At 41.0% G+C, this 15,367-nt stretch overlaps 1 protein-coding gene across 2 annotated transcripts; it reads left to right on the top strand.

Moving 5' to 3' along the window:
- Window positions 1-1,968: 1,968 nt before the first annotated feature.
- Window positions 1,969-13,262, top strand: LOC146350305 (uncharacterized). Of its 2 annotated transcripts, XR_014789251.1 has the most exons (5): window positions 1,969-2,090; window positions 5,713-5,787; window positions 9,423-9,510; window positions 11,364-11,614; window positions 12,962-13,262. XR_014789251.1 is itself a non-coding variant. In XM_084844717.1 (4 exons), the coding sequence occupies exons 1-4, from the start codon at window positions 2,019-2,021 to the stop codon at window positions 11,555-11,557; spliced, it is 429 nt and encodes a 142-aa protein (XP_084700843.1). In that variant the 5' UTR covers window positions 1,969-2,018; the 3' UTR covers window positions 11,558-13,262. The 2 variants fall into 2 exon arrangements, 1 of the variants encoding a protein (XP_084700843.1); XM_084844717.1 differs by having other exon boundaries at window positions 11,364-13,262.
- The last annotated feature ends 2,105 nt before the right edge of the window (window positions 13,263-15,367 follow it).

The raw sequence follows: 15,367 nt of genomic DNA, 5'->3' as shown, positions 1-15,367 counted from the left end.
TTAGGGCTTCTGTCCAGATACCCTACCAAGTAGCAGGATACCCTTTATCCTTCAGACAGAGGCCAACAACTTGATCTGTACAATCTAATTCTAGAGCAGGTCTTGTAATATGGCATGGATGTGCCATTTAAATAACTTTGATCAACAGAAAGCTGTTAAATTGGTTCAAGAGAAGGCGACCAGAAAGGTTAATAACCAGCACCTTGAATTGGGCTTGGAAATGCACTAATGCAACTGGTGCAGTGTCAGTGTCTTAAGTTCTGATCACCTCTCTCCCCTCTCCCCACCACAACATCTGAATGGCCACATTCTGCCCCAATTGGAGTTTCCAGAACATCTTCAAAAGCAATGCCACATAGAGCACATTTCATCACCAATGGATGTAATCAATATATGTGCGAGTGAGTCTAGTCCACACTCTCTAGATGGCACGTGGGAGTGCTCTTCGGTGGCATCTGACTACGGTTGTAATCTTTCAGTCAGCCATTAGGAATTTATCAGTTGGCTAGATTTTTCACAATTTGAGAAGGAAGCCAGGGATGCGAATGTTTTTTGCCAAACATAGGAGCCACCTTGGAAGGAAGGAGAGGTTGAGATCTGAGAGCACCAGTGAAAGGAAAGGCCCTGTTGTTGCTACTGTATTCTGATATCTCTCCACCTGGGGATGGGCAAATCAGTCTCAGTTTCTCATCTATTTCATAAATGTTATATTTATTTTGGGGGCCTTTCTGCTCCGCAAAATGACACTCAAGTCATTTTCTCTCCCCCCGCCCCAAATGATACTTCCAGACTTAAAATTTGTTTTGTCCCATTTCCACATCAGTCAGTGATTTTTAAAAAGCTCACCTGAAAAGTCATATGCATATTCATGCACATCTCCTAACATCTATTTTGTAGTTTTGCCTACCATACACAGCTTTGCAAGCAATTCCCCCTAATTAGTTGCTCTTGTGCATGTTATTCTCACTAATATACAAATGTTTGTGTACACTTTTCCACAAAGTATGCATTTTTGATTGAACAGTTGCACTGCAAAATGTGGAGACTTGTGAATACTGAAGGATAATTGTGTTTAAGGTTGCCAGTTTGTTCAGGAAATGAGAATTGGTTTGCATGAAAATGTGAACTGGCCAATTTTCTCCTCCATTTCTCCTCCCTCTCTCCCCCCACCCCGCCCCCCAGTTTTACCAGGCAGTATTTAACTGAGAGGTGTCAGGACACAAGGCTACCTAGAAATCATAGAGCTATCTTCCTGCCACCTTCAGCAACCCCATTGCCAGCAGGACCAACTTTTACACATTCGTGATGACCATGGCATAGTGGTAAATTTTGACATGCAGGCGCGCATGATGGCAGTCCACATGCCCCCAAGGGGAATCCAAAAATGCCGACCATAATAATCAGTTTATTAAGATCAGCTAACAGTCATAACATAGTGAGCTGGCAAAGGGCAGCATAATGATTAACATGTCCAACTTTGGCTGGAGAGACCTGAGACTGCATGAGAAAGGGGAAGAGGTGTACACAGTGTGTCCCCAAACAGTGTAAGGCTACCAGCTCAAAGTTTTCCAGGAGTTTCTTTTCCCAGCACCAGGGAGAAACACTTTACTGTAAGGACTGCATTTAAGCTCATCTCTGCTAATCTTAAAGTCCCAATGCTCGACCTTGTATCCCCTAGCTCCACTTCACCACCGGTGGCGACCAGAGCTTTGCATCTCTGAACAATGCTATTGTAAAAGTTTTCTCTGCTCGCTTTTTTGTTTCAACATTTTTCATTTTAAAAAATGCAGTTTTCATTATACATAAACTATTCAGGGCTAACTGCTGTTAAAACAGCTAGAGTGAGCTTGGTTTTTCAAGCTTTGATCAGATAGCAAATGGTGGTGTAGAAACAGAAACATACTTTTATTTTTAAAATGTTCTATAGGTAGCTGCACTATATTTGCCACTAGGTGGAGCAACAGATTCAGATTTAGTGTTGCATAGTAAACAACTAGAATAGAAAATGAAAGTTACAAATGGTGTCACTTCTCAACAGCAGCTTCCAAAACCCATTGTCAAAACTCGGATTATACAGTGAACCTATTTTGGTAAGTAAACATTTGATGGAGTTCGTAGTTTTTAAATAGTATGATTGGGAATACAGGTTTGACATGCGATCTGATTGTCTTTGAATTAATATTTCTAAATGGTTACACAACAGCCTGGGAATTTATGCAGGGGTATTCAGACAAGCTAATTGGGACCGCAGTGGCTTAGTGGTTAAGACGCTGAACTGCATATCGGAAGGTCGGCAGGACAGCAGTTCGAGACCCGAGTGCTTCATGACAGAGTGAGCTCCTGTCTTCAGTCCCAGCTTCTGCCAACCTAGCAGTTTGAAAGCAAGAAATTGCAAGTAGATAAATAGGTACCGCCTTGGCGGGAAAGGTAACAGCGTTCCGTGCACCTCGGTGTTCAGTCATGCCAGCCACATGACCACGGAAGCGTCTTCGGACAGCGCTGGCTCTTCGGCTTAGAAACGGGGATGAGCACCGCACCCTAGAGTCGGACACGACTGGCTGGGGACACCTTTACCTTTTTATTCAGACAAGCTAGTTCTCTAGCTAGAACTTGTCTTGTATCTGCTGTAGTCACTCTCAGCTAAGGTATTCGTGAAATATCATTGTACTGTAAGTCCAGGAGACACAATTTATGTAATTTCTTTCACTGTCCTTCCACTGTTTTTAGAAGTGTTTTGTGGCTTTGGCAGGATTACTGGGTAGACAGGAAAGTGTATCTGGGGAATGTTTTTGTCACCATCCAGAGACTGCTGGAGGTGATTCATATGCGTGTCATTCTCAGATGTGCTCTGGGGTGACTGTTAACATTCAAAAGACAGAATACACAAACTTCATTTCACGCTGGCACCAAACTTAGGAGCAGATGCCTCCAGTCACCATTTGATAGACCTCTTCCTGAACGGCCACAGGCAACAAATGAATAGAACTGAAAGGGGAAAGCAAAGGAAATGTTATTAAGTTGTTGCTGCTAAACAACCAGAAACAAGTATTTATTTATTTATTGAGTAATACTAAATTAGTACTAGACCTGTTAAATCGTGAATTCACATTATCTAGTCCCTACACAAATATATATTATCTAGTCTATATGCAAAGGAGAAGGCAGTCCTTTCTGGCCATCATGGTATTCATCCATCAAATGCTGCTACTGCTCTGATATATAGATATATAGTTATATATTTTCCTTTAACAGAACAATGTGTAAACATGGGCAGTGAAGTGCCAAGAAGTATTTTTTCTTTATAAAAAGAAAAAGCATTCATGAAATTGACCCCCCCCCCAACACACACACACACACACACACACACACACACACAAAGACCCATCAGTGCAGAGGCCTAAAAATGATGCCTTTTCAAAACCTGTACATTTTCACTTGGGAGAGAGATCACATCATATGGCCCTTCCTTGGAAATTGCATGGCACAGGGGTATGCAATTTACAACTCCCATAATCCCTAGTCATTGGCCATGTTGGCTGGGGCTGATGTGAGTTGTAGTCCAACATATCTGAAGGGCATCAGGTTGCCTACCCCTGGCATGGAAATACCACTGCTTTCCCCCTTTTTAAAGAGGCCCCTTTACGGCATCAGCCACCACTACAGTAATTCCTATTCTCTTCTCAGACCTATTTGCATATGTAGCACTCTAGGAGGAAAGACTGTCTTGCTTAATAGACCTTGGAAGCAATGTGGACACATCAAGGTGAATAAACTGTCTGGAAATACACTACTGACGGACTTAGAGAAATAGGGACACATTCACCAAAGTTTAGGATAAACAAGAAAAAACAAAGTCTGCTCACTGTGCAAGGACTCATGCATCCCTGGGCCATGTTTGCATTCACACCATCTGAGGGGCAACTCACTAACACAGTAGGTACAGGCTACAAATGAGTAGAACTGAAGGGGAAAACAGAGGAAGTAGGAGTCTGATGAAGGCAAGGGTAACAAGCAACAGAAAAGGTGGAAGTAGGGAGCAGGGGTCCCCAAACCTTTTCGGTAAGTGGGCACATTTGGAATTTTGAGAGTGTTGTGGGTACTCTCACAAAATGGCTGCCATAGGGGCAGCTTGTCCATTCATAAAATGGCTGCCATGGTGGGCATGACCAATCACAAAACACTCATTTTCCAGAAGGCAAACTGGTTATACTAAAAGAAAAGTAACTTTCCCAAGAACCTAATAAAGCCAAAGAGGTGTGGTCTGAATTCCAAAATAAAACAAAAAAAGTCCACTCTTTTGAACCGTGTTAGGGTTCCCCTTATGACCTGGACCCCCTGAGCGACTCCTTAAGGATCTCTTGTCTCAAGAGTTCACCTTCCTTCTTTTACCTTCCCCTTTCCAATAATGTGGGGTTTAAGCTGTAGGGGTGGGGTGATTGACACTCTAGACACAGGATTTAACCACCACAATTTACTGGTAAATTAAAGTAAGCAAATCACAACTAAAGGTATTTACACAATACAGCTGAATAATACAAAAGGCATTAAGAAAAAATAAAAGTTGCAAAACGCAAGTTCCTTTACCCTACCTCTCTTTAGACTTTTCCAGGCTGCTTCTTCTTGCTCATTTTTTTTATACCCTCCTCCCTCAAAAACGGAAGTACTGTTTCAAACCTGAAGAAATGAAACTTAACTAGGGAAATGACTTACACTTAACTGGGGAAATGAAAGTACTCTTCTCAAGGATACCCCCTTCCAACAGAAAAAAAACAGGCCTCTAAGCCTGGCCCTTTTTCCTGTTGCCTCTCAAACCTTCACAAGCCAAAATAAAAATGGTGCTGGAGGGCGGCACTTCACTTTGCAGCATGCCAGCCTCCCAGTTAAAAATAATGTTTTAAATTCTTAAGAAATAAAATAAATATCAGGAGAGGCAGAAATGTGACAGGCACGAAGAGAAGTGTCTGTGGACACACTTGTGCTCATGGGCATCCTGTTAAGACCAGGACTAGAGGAAAGACAAGCAGGGCAAAGCCAGCATGGAAGGAATGTGGCCAGTTGAAATCAAAATTACATTCTGAGCATTTGGTGAGCACCTGTTATGGCACAAAGCTGAGTAGGCATGTATAGAATTGCACTTTGAGTGTGTTTTTACTATAGTTATGGACAAAAGCAATAAAATTAATCTCAATTTTGTATGCTTTTTATCTTAGTCTCTCCAAGTGATCTGGCTTAGCACAGTCATAAGAAATACCCTTATTTCTAAAAAAACTGCTGACTGAAAAAGACTTCCAAGAAAACTTTAATAATACAGTCATGCTCAAGAAAACATTGGTATTGTTCAGTTTAAAAAAAGAAAACAATTATCTTTGGCCTATATGGGGCTATGGGTACAATAATCCTGGTAATGAGCATGCTGAAGCTTTACTTTTGAGTAATATTGAAGAATATATTGCAGAAAACCAAATCAAAGGAAAATAGAAAATAACATTATTTCTGTCGCATATGCCTTGCTATGAATGCTGTGCTAGGATATCTTTCTTGGCACCAAGACATGGAATGTGCATGGAAATAAAAGCTTCAAGGCCATATTACTTTACAAATGAAAAAGAACAAAAAGGGCTATGCCTCCCGAAGAGAATTGGTGTTTCAATTAAAATGATGGGCAAATATGACTTCAAAGAATGTTTCCATTTATTTGTGCACCCATCAAAGAAGTTTACATCATGGCTTGGTTTGGATGACCAAAGCAAGAAGAATGCAGATGATCTGAATGCAGTTTGGGAACAGGTAGGAAAGGGGAAGCACTTACAGTAAGGGGGGGTAAGTATTTGCAGTAAATCCCTTTTGCAAAAGTAATGAAGTCATATACAAATGAAATTGTTCTATTGTATAGAGTGGTGGCTTTCAAATACTTTTTCTAATGGGAATCCACTAGAAGTGTGCACTAACCACAAGATTTGGTTCAGACCCCTATTCAGCTCGGACCAATTTAGAGGCCATCTGCTTTGACTTGGGTCTGACTCCAAATCTCGATTCAGAAATCCAAATCTACATGGCCCCCATTGACTTTCATTGCAAATCAACAAATGAATACACCTTTGTTCTTGTTTGTCATAACTGGATGAAATTTGGAGGCAGAGTAGTCTGTTATGAGAGGATTAAGCATGCCAAATTGCAGCCAAATAGATGCAGGTGGGTTTATGCTACGTGCCTTTACATTTTGATTTTTGCTACAAGGGAACTGCCTATAACTTGTTTATTTCTTGGCAGAGATGGATAAAATTTGCAGGAATAGTTGCCCCTCCTGAGGGGATCAAGCCTGCCAAGTTTCAGCAAGGAGCTTTGGCCAAGAACAGCCTTTCCAGTTTTGGGTTTCCAAAAAAGGAATGTGGTTATCCCACTACATTCTTAGTGGGCAATTGTTATGAAAATGACATACAACATAGATGTGGCCATATTTAAGAGACCCCAAAAATTTCAGGATAGGTGCAGCATTTCTTGTGGAAAGGGAGTGTTCAAATTTGTGGGGGAGGGGGTAGGTGATTCACTTCCTCTTACCCCCCTTCATTGTTTTTGTTTTGTTGGGTGTTTTTTTTTTTTACAATTTTTATGAAAATAACATACATCATACAGGTATCCTTCATCAAGAAACATACAATATGTCACAAGGATAGGCGCAGGGGTAGGGAGTTATAATGAATTTTAAATAGTTTAAGGTTTTTTTGTTTTCTGCTCAGTTGGCACCAAAGTAACAGAAAGTGCAACAGGACAGGGGTGGATGATGGAAGTGGAGCGTACAGTGGCACAGCCAGAAGGACTTGAACATCTAGCATTTTTCAAGCAAGCATCCAATGCTGCACCATCTCAGGTCCCACAGACTCCACCAAACCTCTTTATATGTTCCTGCTTCTGGGAGAGAGAACTAGCAAAGATCACTGGAAGAGTTATGTGATATATTACTTCAACATCCCTCCCCCAAAGCACAGGGATTGGAGAGCCCTGGTAAGACCATTAACCGTGGTTAGAAGCTAGAGCTACCAGTTACAAAACTACACTCCCCCACTCTCCCCCCCCCCCGCCGCCTCCATTCCTTATATGAAAAGCTTGGGGAGAAATGTATAATTTTTTGGAGACACACTGTCTGTGTCTCTCTGAATCCCAAATCTTCACAAGTGTTCAGACAGATTCATTCTGCTCTAGAGGATTCCCACTTTGATTCAGACATCTCCAAAATCTGTCTGAATCAGCCCAATTCAGTTCAGGATTAGTCTGAATCTGTAGCACACCCCGAGAATCCATCAATTAAACCTCTATTCAGATTTAGTGATGGGGTTTAAAAATCCTTCTGAATTCTTTGGTTCTGCATTGCCCTCAAAGACAATACTAGAAGATTTCTCATGGGTGCATCTCCACCATTTGTGAATTGCTTTGAAAGGGAGTTGGGGCTATATATGGCTTTATAGTCATTTATTTTAAATATCAGTCAAATTGATGAGATGAAAAGTCTATTTGCTTCATTTTAAATGCAAATTATTATTATTATTATTATTATTAGACATTTATTTATTTAATTTATATCCCACCTTTCTACCAAAGAATGATGTTCAAGGTGACCAACAATACACTCTGAATTAGAACAAAATCTTAATTAAAACAAGATAGCATAAAAACAAATAAATTAAAAACACAGTTAAAAACATCACAAAGAAATAAGCAGCACCCACTAATTTACAAAAAAAACCTTCAGCAGCAGACCAGCTTACATGCCAAAGGCCTGACTAAATAATAACACCTTTACCTTGCCAGCGGAAGGACAACAAAGGATCATCCTAGCCTCCCTTGGCAGGGAGTTCCAGAGGCTGGAAGCAGCCACCGAGAAGGCCTTCTCTCTCATCCCCACCAAACCCAGTGGCCTGGTCCACATGTAATGACATCCCAGAGTATGAGTTGAGTATGGGATGTCATTGAATCGTGGGTTGTGGTTGAATCATGGGTTGTTGTTATGTGTGAACCCTGCACTATGGTTTAACTATGGATTTGTTAACCATGAACAACTCAGAGTTCACAACCCAACAACAAATCATGGGTTCTCTTCCTGAGTTGTTCATGGTTAACAACCCATAGTTAAACCATAGTGCAGGATTTGGATGTAACGACAACCCATGTAGGGGTGTACGAATCACTTACCCCGTTCCGCTGGGGCCATCCACGGTGGGGGGGAGGTGCTCCGTCCCTCTCCCCGGAATCCTCCCCGGCTGCAGCCAGACTTCCATCCGGTTGGGCCGTGGCTGCCATAGCGGCTGCCGTTTGCATCCCTGCAGAGGCCGTGATAGGCTACGTATATATTTACGTAGCCCATCATGGCAAAAGGCAGGAATGCACATGGCAGCTGCTACGCCATTTGTGTCCCTGCCTTTTGCCGTGATAGGCTACGTAAATATATACATAGCCTATCACGGCCTCCGCAGGGACGCAAATGGCGGCCGCTGCACCATTTGCCTCCCTGCGTTAGCTGTGATAGGCTACATAAATATATACGTAGCCTATCATGGCAAAGACAGGGACGCAAATGGCGTCCCTGCGTTAGCCGTGATAGGCTACGTAAATACTTATGTAGCCTATCACGGCTAAAGTAAACAGGAAATGGCAGCCGCAGACTGCAGCAGCCATTTGCGGGGCAGCGGACAGCCAACAAAGGTAGGCTCCGTTCCACGTACATTTCCTGGGGTGGCAGGGGGGATTGCTCCGTTCTGCCACGGACTCCGGGGGGCCGGATTCTAAAGAATCCAGCCTCACTGGAGTCCGTAGCGGAATCCTCTAACATCCCTAAACCCACAATTCAACTCATACTCTAGGTTGTTGTTACGTGCAAACCAGGTCAATAAGTAATAGGTACTTATAAAGCACCTACAAACGTCTGTATACTATACAGTGCTAATTTATTTATAAAATAAAAGTAAGCAGTATCAGAACTACATACAAATGAAATATTTTGCTAATGACACATTTCCTCATATACTGTTGGAGAGCTACAGGTATGCCAGATGTAAGCTCTTAGGAAAGGGCTGGAACGGGATGGTTCACAGAGTCTGTTTTTCATATATAGGAGTTGCACTGTCTGTACTCAGCCATATGCTCACACTTGCATGAAGAAATGTTAGTATCAACCCATGTCAACCCATGTTTTGACTTATATAGATCTTTGTAATATTCAGCAACAGGCCAGTTTTATATTGTAGAATGACAGCCTGGTATTAAACACAGATTTCTGTATAACATGTAGGGAGAAATTACACCATCCATCCTTCTAAGAACTGCAATGGACTTGTGAAGCACATTACAACTTTACGTGTGCATTTCAACTTGACCAAATCAAAGTCTCTTATATCCTCCCCTGACCCAACTTGTATTTTTCATCCAAGGAAAAAGAAAAGGAGACAGAAGAAAATGTCAGGAACAGAAGTAAAACATCTAAACATTACAGTATGATTGATTCACATGGCGTTTCAGGTAATAACAGCATTTTATTAAAATAAAAACAGTTCATCCTATCAGCATTTTGCATACAGATGTACCATTACGTAACAGTAGGTGAGCCATAAGGCAGTTGAAGACTGGATTGTTATTTAACATGAGTAGTTGGAGACACACCCTGAGAATATAAGAACTTTAGGGGCAATCCTATGCATGTTTATATAGAAAAAAGCCCTACAACCCCCAGTATTCCCCAGCCAGCCATGCAGTTTGAAATTTAGGGCCAATTTACATGGATGATTTAGTGTGAAGTGAGAGCACATCACGGTTACTCATGACACGTGACGCTGCCACCAATCCGCAACAACCTCACAGCTTCCCTCTGGAAAAGGAGCATTTTCAGAAAGTCCTTTTAGTGCATCTTTTTTCCTTAAACGTGGCTCCCACACAGTTCCGCTACAGTGTGCCCCATGCCCCCATTAAATCCTGATCATGCTGCTGTGACCTGGCAGAGATGTGGTCAAGGGGTGGGGCCACCCTTTCTCCCCCACATTCCTTCTTTTTCCCCTTTTGCAATAGGGCACTTTTGGACACAGGCTTCCTTTCCCACTTAGCACTACTTTGCGCTGTTTCATCCTTTCACTATATCATAGTAGTGCTGTTTTCCCATTCACAGTATATAGCCTGTTTTTCCCATTCATAATAGCACAGTAGCACAGCTTCAGTAATTCAGAATAGCGCAGTAACTGCTTTACTCATTTACAGTGTGCAGCGTTTTTCCCATTCATAATAGTGCAGTAGCGCTGTTTCAAGCATTCATAATAGCACAGTAGCCGCTTTACCCATTCAAATTATGTAGCCTGTTTTTCCCATTCAGAATACTGCAGTATTTTTTAATCTTTCACAATCTCCCAGTGGTGGATGAGAGGGGAGAGGTGTGGGGCAAACTACCGGGGTTTAATTCAGTGCTTCCATTAAACTTCCCTGAGCAGGGGAACGTGGACTGGGATGGGGAACAAGTCTCTCTCATTCACTGAGCAGCACCTATGAGTTGAGGACGTTCAGTTCTACTGGCTGGACTCAGCCCACCCAGCCCCAAAGGATGACGGTTTCAGGTGCTGTGTGACGTGTGAAAGCAGGTTTTTAGGTAGTGTCTGCTCTGCTTTTCTTGCTTCGGGTGCCCCTGACAGACCAAAAGCGATTTCATGAAAATCCAGATGTAACATGAAAACGCTTCTCAAACCGTTTCCATGTAGGTTAGCCCTTAGGAAAGTCTTGCAGTACAAGCAATCTGAGTCATGAGGATTCTTTTCAAACACTGGCTCAGGTATGTCCATACAAACACATCTTGCTGGATTAAAGTTTCATATTTGTCTCTGTTTGCCCCAGAACTACATATTTGTGCATTTCAGGCTCACACACCAGAAATATTAGGATCAGATCTTGTTTGCTGGTTTTTTAAGAACACTGGGGTTGACACAAATGGCTATGCACATATCCAGGATTTCAGATTTAAAAAGGGAAAGAGCAGATTTTCAGATAGTACACATACATAAGAGCACATTTACCTGCAAGTACATACAGCATCTTGCTGCTGTGACTACTTTCGAGTTGGTGTGATAGGAAAGATTCTTGCAACATCTGCCCAGACACTGCTAGAGATATTATGAGACAGTTAATACCTCTTTAATGAACTACTATCCTACAAATAAGTAAAATGCATCTGAACAGACAGAATATGGCAAGGGCTGTACCAGATTTTTGTGGTATGTTTTAGGATCTATTTGGGGAGGCAGGGGACAAGTTGAATCATAATTTTAAGAAGCAGGCCTGCAGAATGTTCTATTTTCCAAAGTTGATTATGCTGATTATTTTAAAAATAATTTTAGCTTTCCCTACACTACAACATGGTGCCCAAGAAATTTCTGAACCGGATATTCTTTTGGACGATCACTCTCAGTCACCAGTGATGGAAAGAACTCAGCTGTCAGGATCAGAGACTCCTCAGAAATTGAACTACTCCGCCAAAAGAATGGAAGCTGGCTCAGGGGTCAAAAGGAAACTTGTTTTCTCCGAAAACTAGAGGCACAGGCACATTTCCTTTTTGCTCTTCAGTTTCCTACTACAAAGTGGGATTCAGGTACTATGAACTTAAACTTGTGCTCATGAAATAACCTAGAAGGGATGTTAGTATATTTACCACCTTTTTCTAAATCAGCAATTACAAGAAAGTCCATGGGGCATTCCCAGATAGGGTTGCCATATTTTTTCTCCTGACAGAGATAGGCACAGAACCTCTGTCAAGAGGATAGATAGATAGATAGATAGATAGATAGATAGATAGATAACCATGCACAACAGACAGGTGTAGATTTCCTTACATTGTAATACAATAAGATCTTCTCCTGCTGAATTTCTGCTTATTCTGTAGTCTGAAACCAATGAAGCCACCCACCCCACCTCACCTCAGCTAAAACGCACACTTGTGAATCAGCTCTTCTTTTATGATGAATACTTACTGGTTTCCAGCTAACACATGCAGTTGCTCAATTTCATTTATAACCAGGAGCCAGCTAACAATAAAGCAGACGAATGGCTTTTCTACTGCAGTCAATCTTACCCAGGCCTTCCCTGAGTGAGTGTGCTGCCCAGTTTGTTTATTATGGGGTTGTATTGGCTTTAATGTTTTTATTAATGTTTTATATAAATGTTTTAGCAATTATATATAATTTAATTGTATTTTAATGTGTATCATAATGTATTTAACTTTCTTCTAAACCGCTTCAATATATTTTTAAATATGGTCAATGGTATATAAATCTATTAAATAACCAATAATAGTAATAATTTTACAAGGCTTGGAATATTCAAGGACTCTGGTCTAGGTTTAGCTATCTGAGATTTTTCTTTCCCACTACTAGGATTATACTGTTCTTTAGAAAAAATCTCTGCACTGTTTCCATTATGTTCTGCACCAGCTTCAAGCTTGTAATCACCATATTTGAAATTCCCCACTTCACTGCTCCTAACTTTGGCATGCAAAACTTGTGATTAACCCGACCAAACACTGCCCACCAGCCATGTATTGTGGCCTACTTAACAATCCCCTTTTTGCAGTCCTAGGCAATCCCCAGTATCCTATGGCACCTCAGATAATGTCTATGAGCCATAGGATTGCTCCCTTATACTGCTCATTGAACAAAAATGGCTGGATGATTGCTCTAGTATTATTTCTTCCCCTCTGTATGACTGTGCAAGGCTGAAGCAGGGCCCCACTGCATTAGAAAGCTTAAAGGATTAGGACAGGATGGGTGTGGCAATTCCTCCCTTTACTTTTATTTTTCCAATCTCACTAATACTACTCTTTGTGAGCAAGAAATTGAAAAGATCTACAGCTATAAAATCTAGGGTGTTTCCAGACGGAGGGCTCCACGCACTTATAACCCAAAGACATTGTGCAGCAATTCTGACTTTTTTTTTCCTTTAGGGATTTTCCATGGCAAGGAAAAAGATGGAAGAAGTGGTAGGAAAACACAGGAGGGTTACAAGCAGAAGACAATGCCATCTGGACCCCCTGTAAAATTCTGTAAATTAGCCAGGGTAATATAGCAATAAAAGTCTCTATGCAAGCACCCATAGGATTCAAATGTCTTAACATTACAGAAGCAGATGCAGCGATATGGGGAGAAAAGAGAGCCAATTTTCTACCCTTCTACTGTTATACAAGTTGTACAGTATTCAAGTCAGCTATGTATTCTTTTAATGCTTTTAAATAAAGGTATAAGACTAACAGTAAAGTCTGAAAAGCAATTAATTTCCACATAAGTTTGGATATTCTCCTGTCTCCCTTGTTAGAGTAAATTATGGAAATGAAGATAAAATATGGTCACTCAACTGAAGGTTCAAGGGAATTCTTGAGATCTACTAGTAATCATCAGCACTGATTGTGCCAGGCTTGCTTTAGACTTTTATGAATGTTATCTTCTTAAATATTGACACTTAGAAGTAAATGTTGACACTTACAAGGGCCACCATCATCCTTCCTGAGAAGACAGCTTCATCGGCTTTTGCGTCACCTCCACAATAAGTGTTATCCAGCAGCCATTCCATCAGGCTATAAAATAGGGAGATAAATGAAGGCAGGGCCACTCCATCATTCAACTGAGAGACCAGCAATTTTTTTTTTGGCTCCTCCTCTCTTCAAGCCATTTCTATTCCAGCAGTTAAGACAACAAATAACATCTAGTTGCATTACAGCCATTATAGCGTAACAGCTGCATTTCATCTTGTCATTAAGATCCTTATAACATTAATAACTGGGGCCCGATGGTTCTCATTTTCCTAAACCCTCTGCACCCCTTTTCTTTTGTGTCATGTATTTTTAGATCATAAATCCAAGGGCAGGGACTGCTTGGTTTTTATTGATCTATAGACTGCTTGGGAGCCTTTCTGGCTACAGAGTGGGATATAAATGCTTAAAATAAATAACTAATAAATGAAGAGAAAATTGGTGATTAGACCAAATTTATAGTAATTTGGTCACATTACCTTAGGGTGCAGTCCTATGCATGTTTAGACAGAAAAAAGTCTCACAACTCCCAGCATTCCCCAGCCAGCATTGCGAGCTGTAGAACTTTTTGATGTCTAAACACGCGTAGGATTGCACGCGTGTAATTTTGACTTTTACAAGTAGATGTTAGAAAGCACTGGATGCAAAGGTGTTTAGGACATTTCATACCTCAAGCCCTTCCCCACAAACTCCAGAGAAGATTCGTTATTCTAATGTGTATGATGCACCAGAAGCAGAAATCCTGCTGTTGTTAACTAAGCAAACATTGCATTAAATTTAGGAGCTTTGTTTGATTTTGCCTGCAATCCTATGTGCACTTGGAAGTAAATCCCATTGAAATCAATAAAGCTTCCTTCTAAAGAAGTGCTTATACAATTAAAAGTTGTAGAAGCCATGGGTTTGAGATTCTTCTTCATTTTATTTTCAGAGTTCTTTATTAGCATGCATACGTGTTCACTGCATTTATAGTTGGGGAAAAGGTATGGTCAAGAATCTTGGACGCAAGAAGCATCCAAACTTATATAAGTTTTCTACAATTGCTGTGTTAAACATGACCAAAATAGTTATTGTAAATAGCATTATGCAATGTTTCTTATTTAGACCTCATTTTAAAATCCAGGCAACTTCTCTAAAACATTTTACCAAGGGAACCCACAACATATGAACTACTAGTCAGGATCACCCACAGGTCCAAACATCACCCATCTGCTATACTCTTTGCAAAACTCACCATTGGCTACTTAGTGGGGCTTCTCTACATTAAGTAAAAATCCCGCAGCCTTACCAAGGCTTCGTCTTCTGGAGTCTTTGTGGGTTTACAATTGGCACAATCCACACACTTTGTTTTTACCTGTTCCTTCCTATAGGTTCCATTTAAACCACCAACAGATGGCGCTGCTACGTTGCGCGATTTAGATTTATTTACCGCATTTTCAGTTATTTATAAAATGGAATATTCCTGCTTGAAAATGACGGGAGAAACACTGGGGGCTGACAACATTGTGAAAAGGACCCGCGAATTTCCGTGAGTGAAGAATCATGAGCGGACGATAAATGCCTTGTGTAGAAACGGCTTTAGGGTGCAATCCTACACATGTTTAGGCAGAAAAAAGTTCTACAAGTCCCAGCATTCCCTAGCCATGGCACATGGAAAACCTAGCACGTAATCTGAGAATTATTGGACCAGAAGGTTTGCATTCAATTTGTAAAAACATCAGTGAGTATCTGATATTACATTTATATTGTGGCAAACAAATCCTAATATTCTGCTGTGGTAAGAGAAAGATACAAAATAGGTAAAATATATTTTACTGGAAAAACTTT

This window comes from Heloderma suspectum, chromosome 3 (genome assembly GCF_057233095.1).
Source record: "Heloderma suspectum isolate Gila_16-S chromosome 3, 16-S_ref, whole genome shotgun sequence".
Classification (NCBI taxonomy): domain Eukaryota; kingdom Metazoa; phylum Chordata; class Lepidosauria; order Squamata; family Helodermatidae; genus Heloderma; species Heloderma suspectum.
The sequence above is the reverse complement of the archived record's forward strand: the minus strand, read 5'-3'. Positions and strand labels throughout refer to the sequence as shown.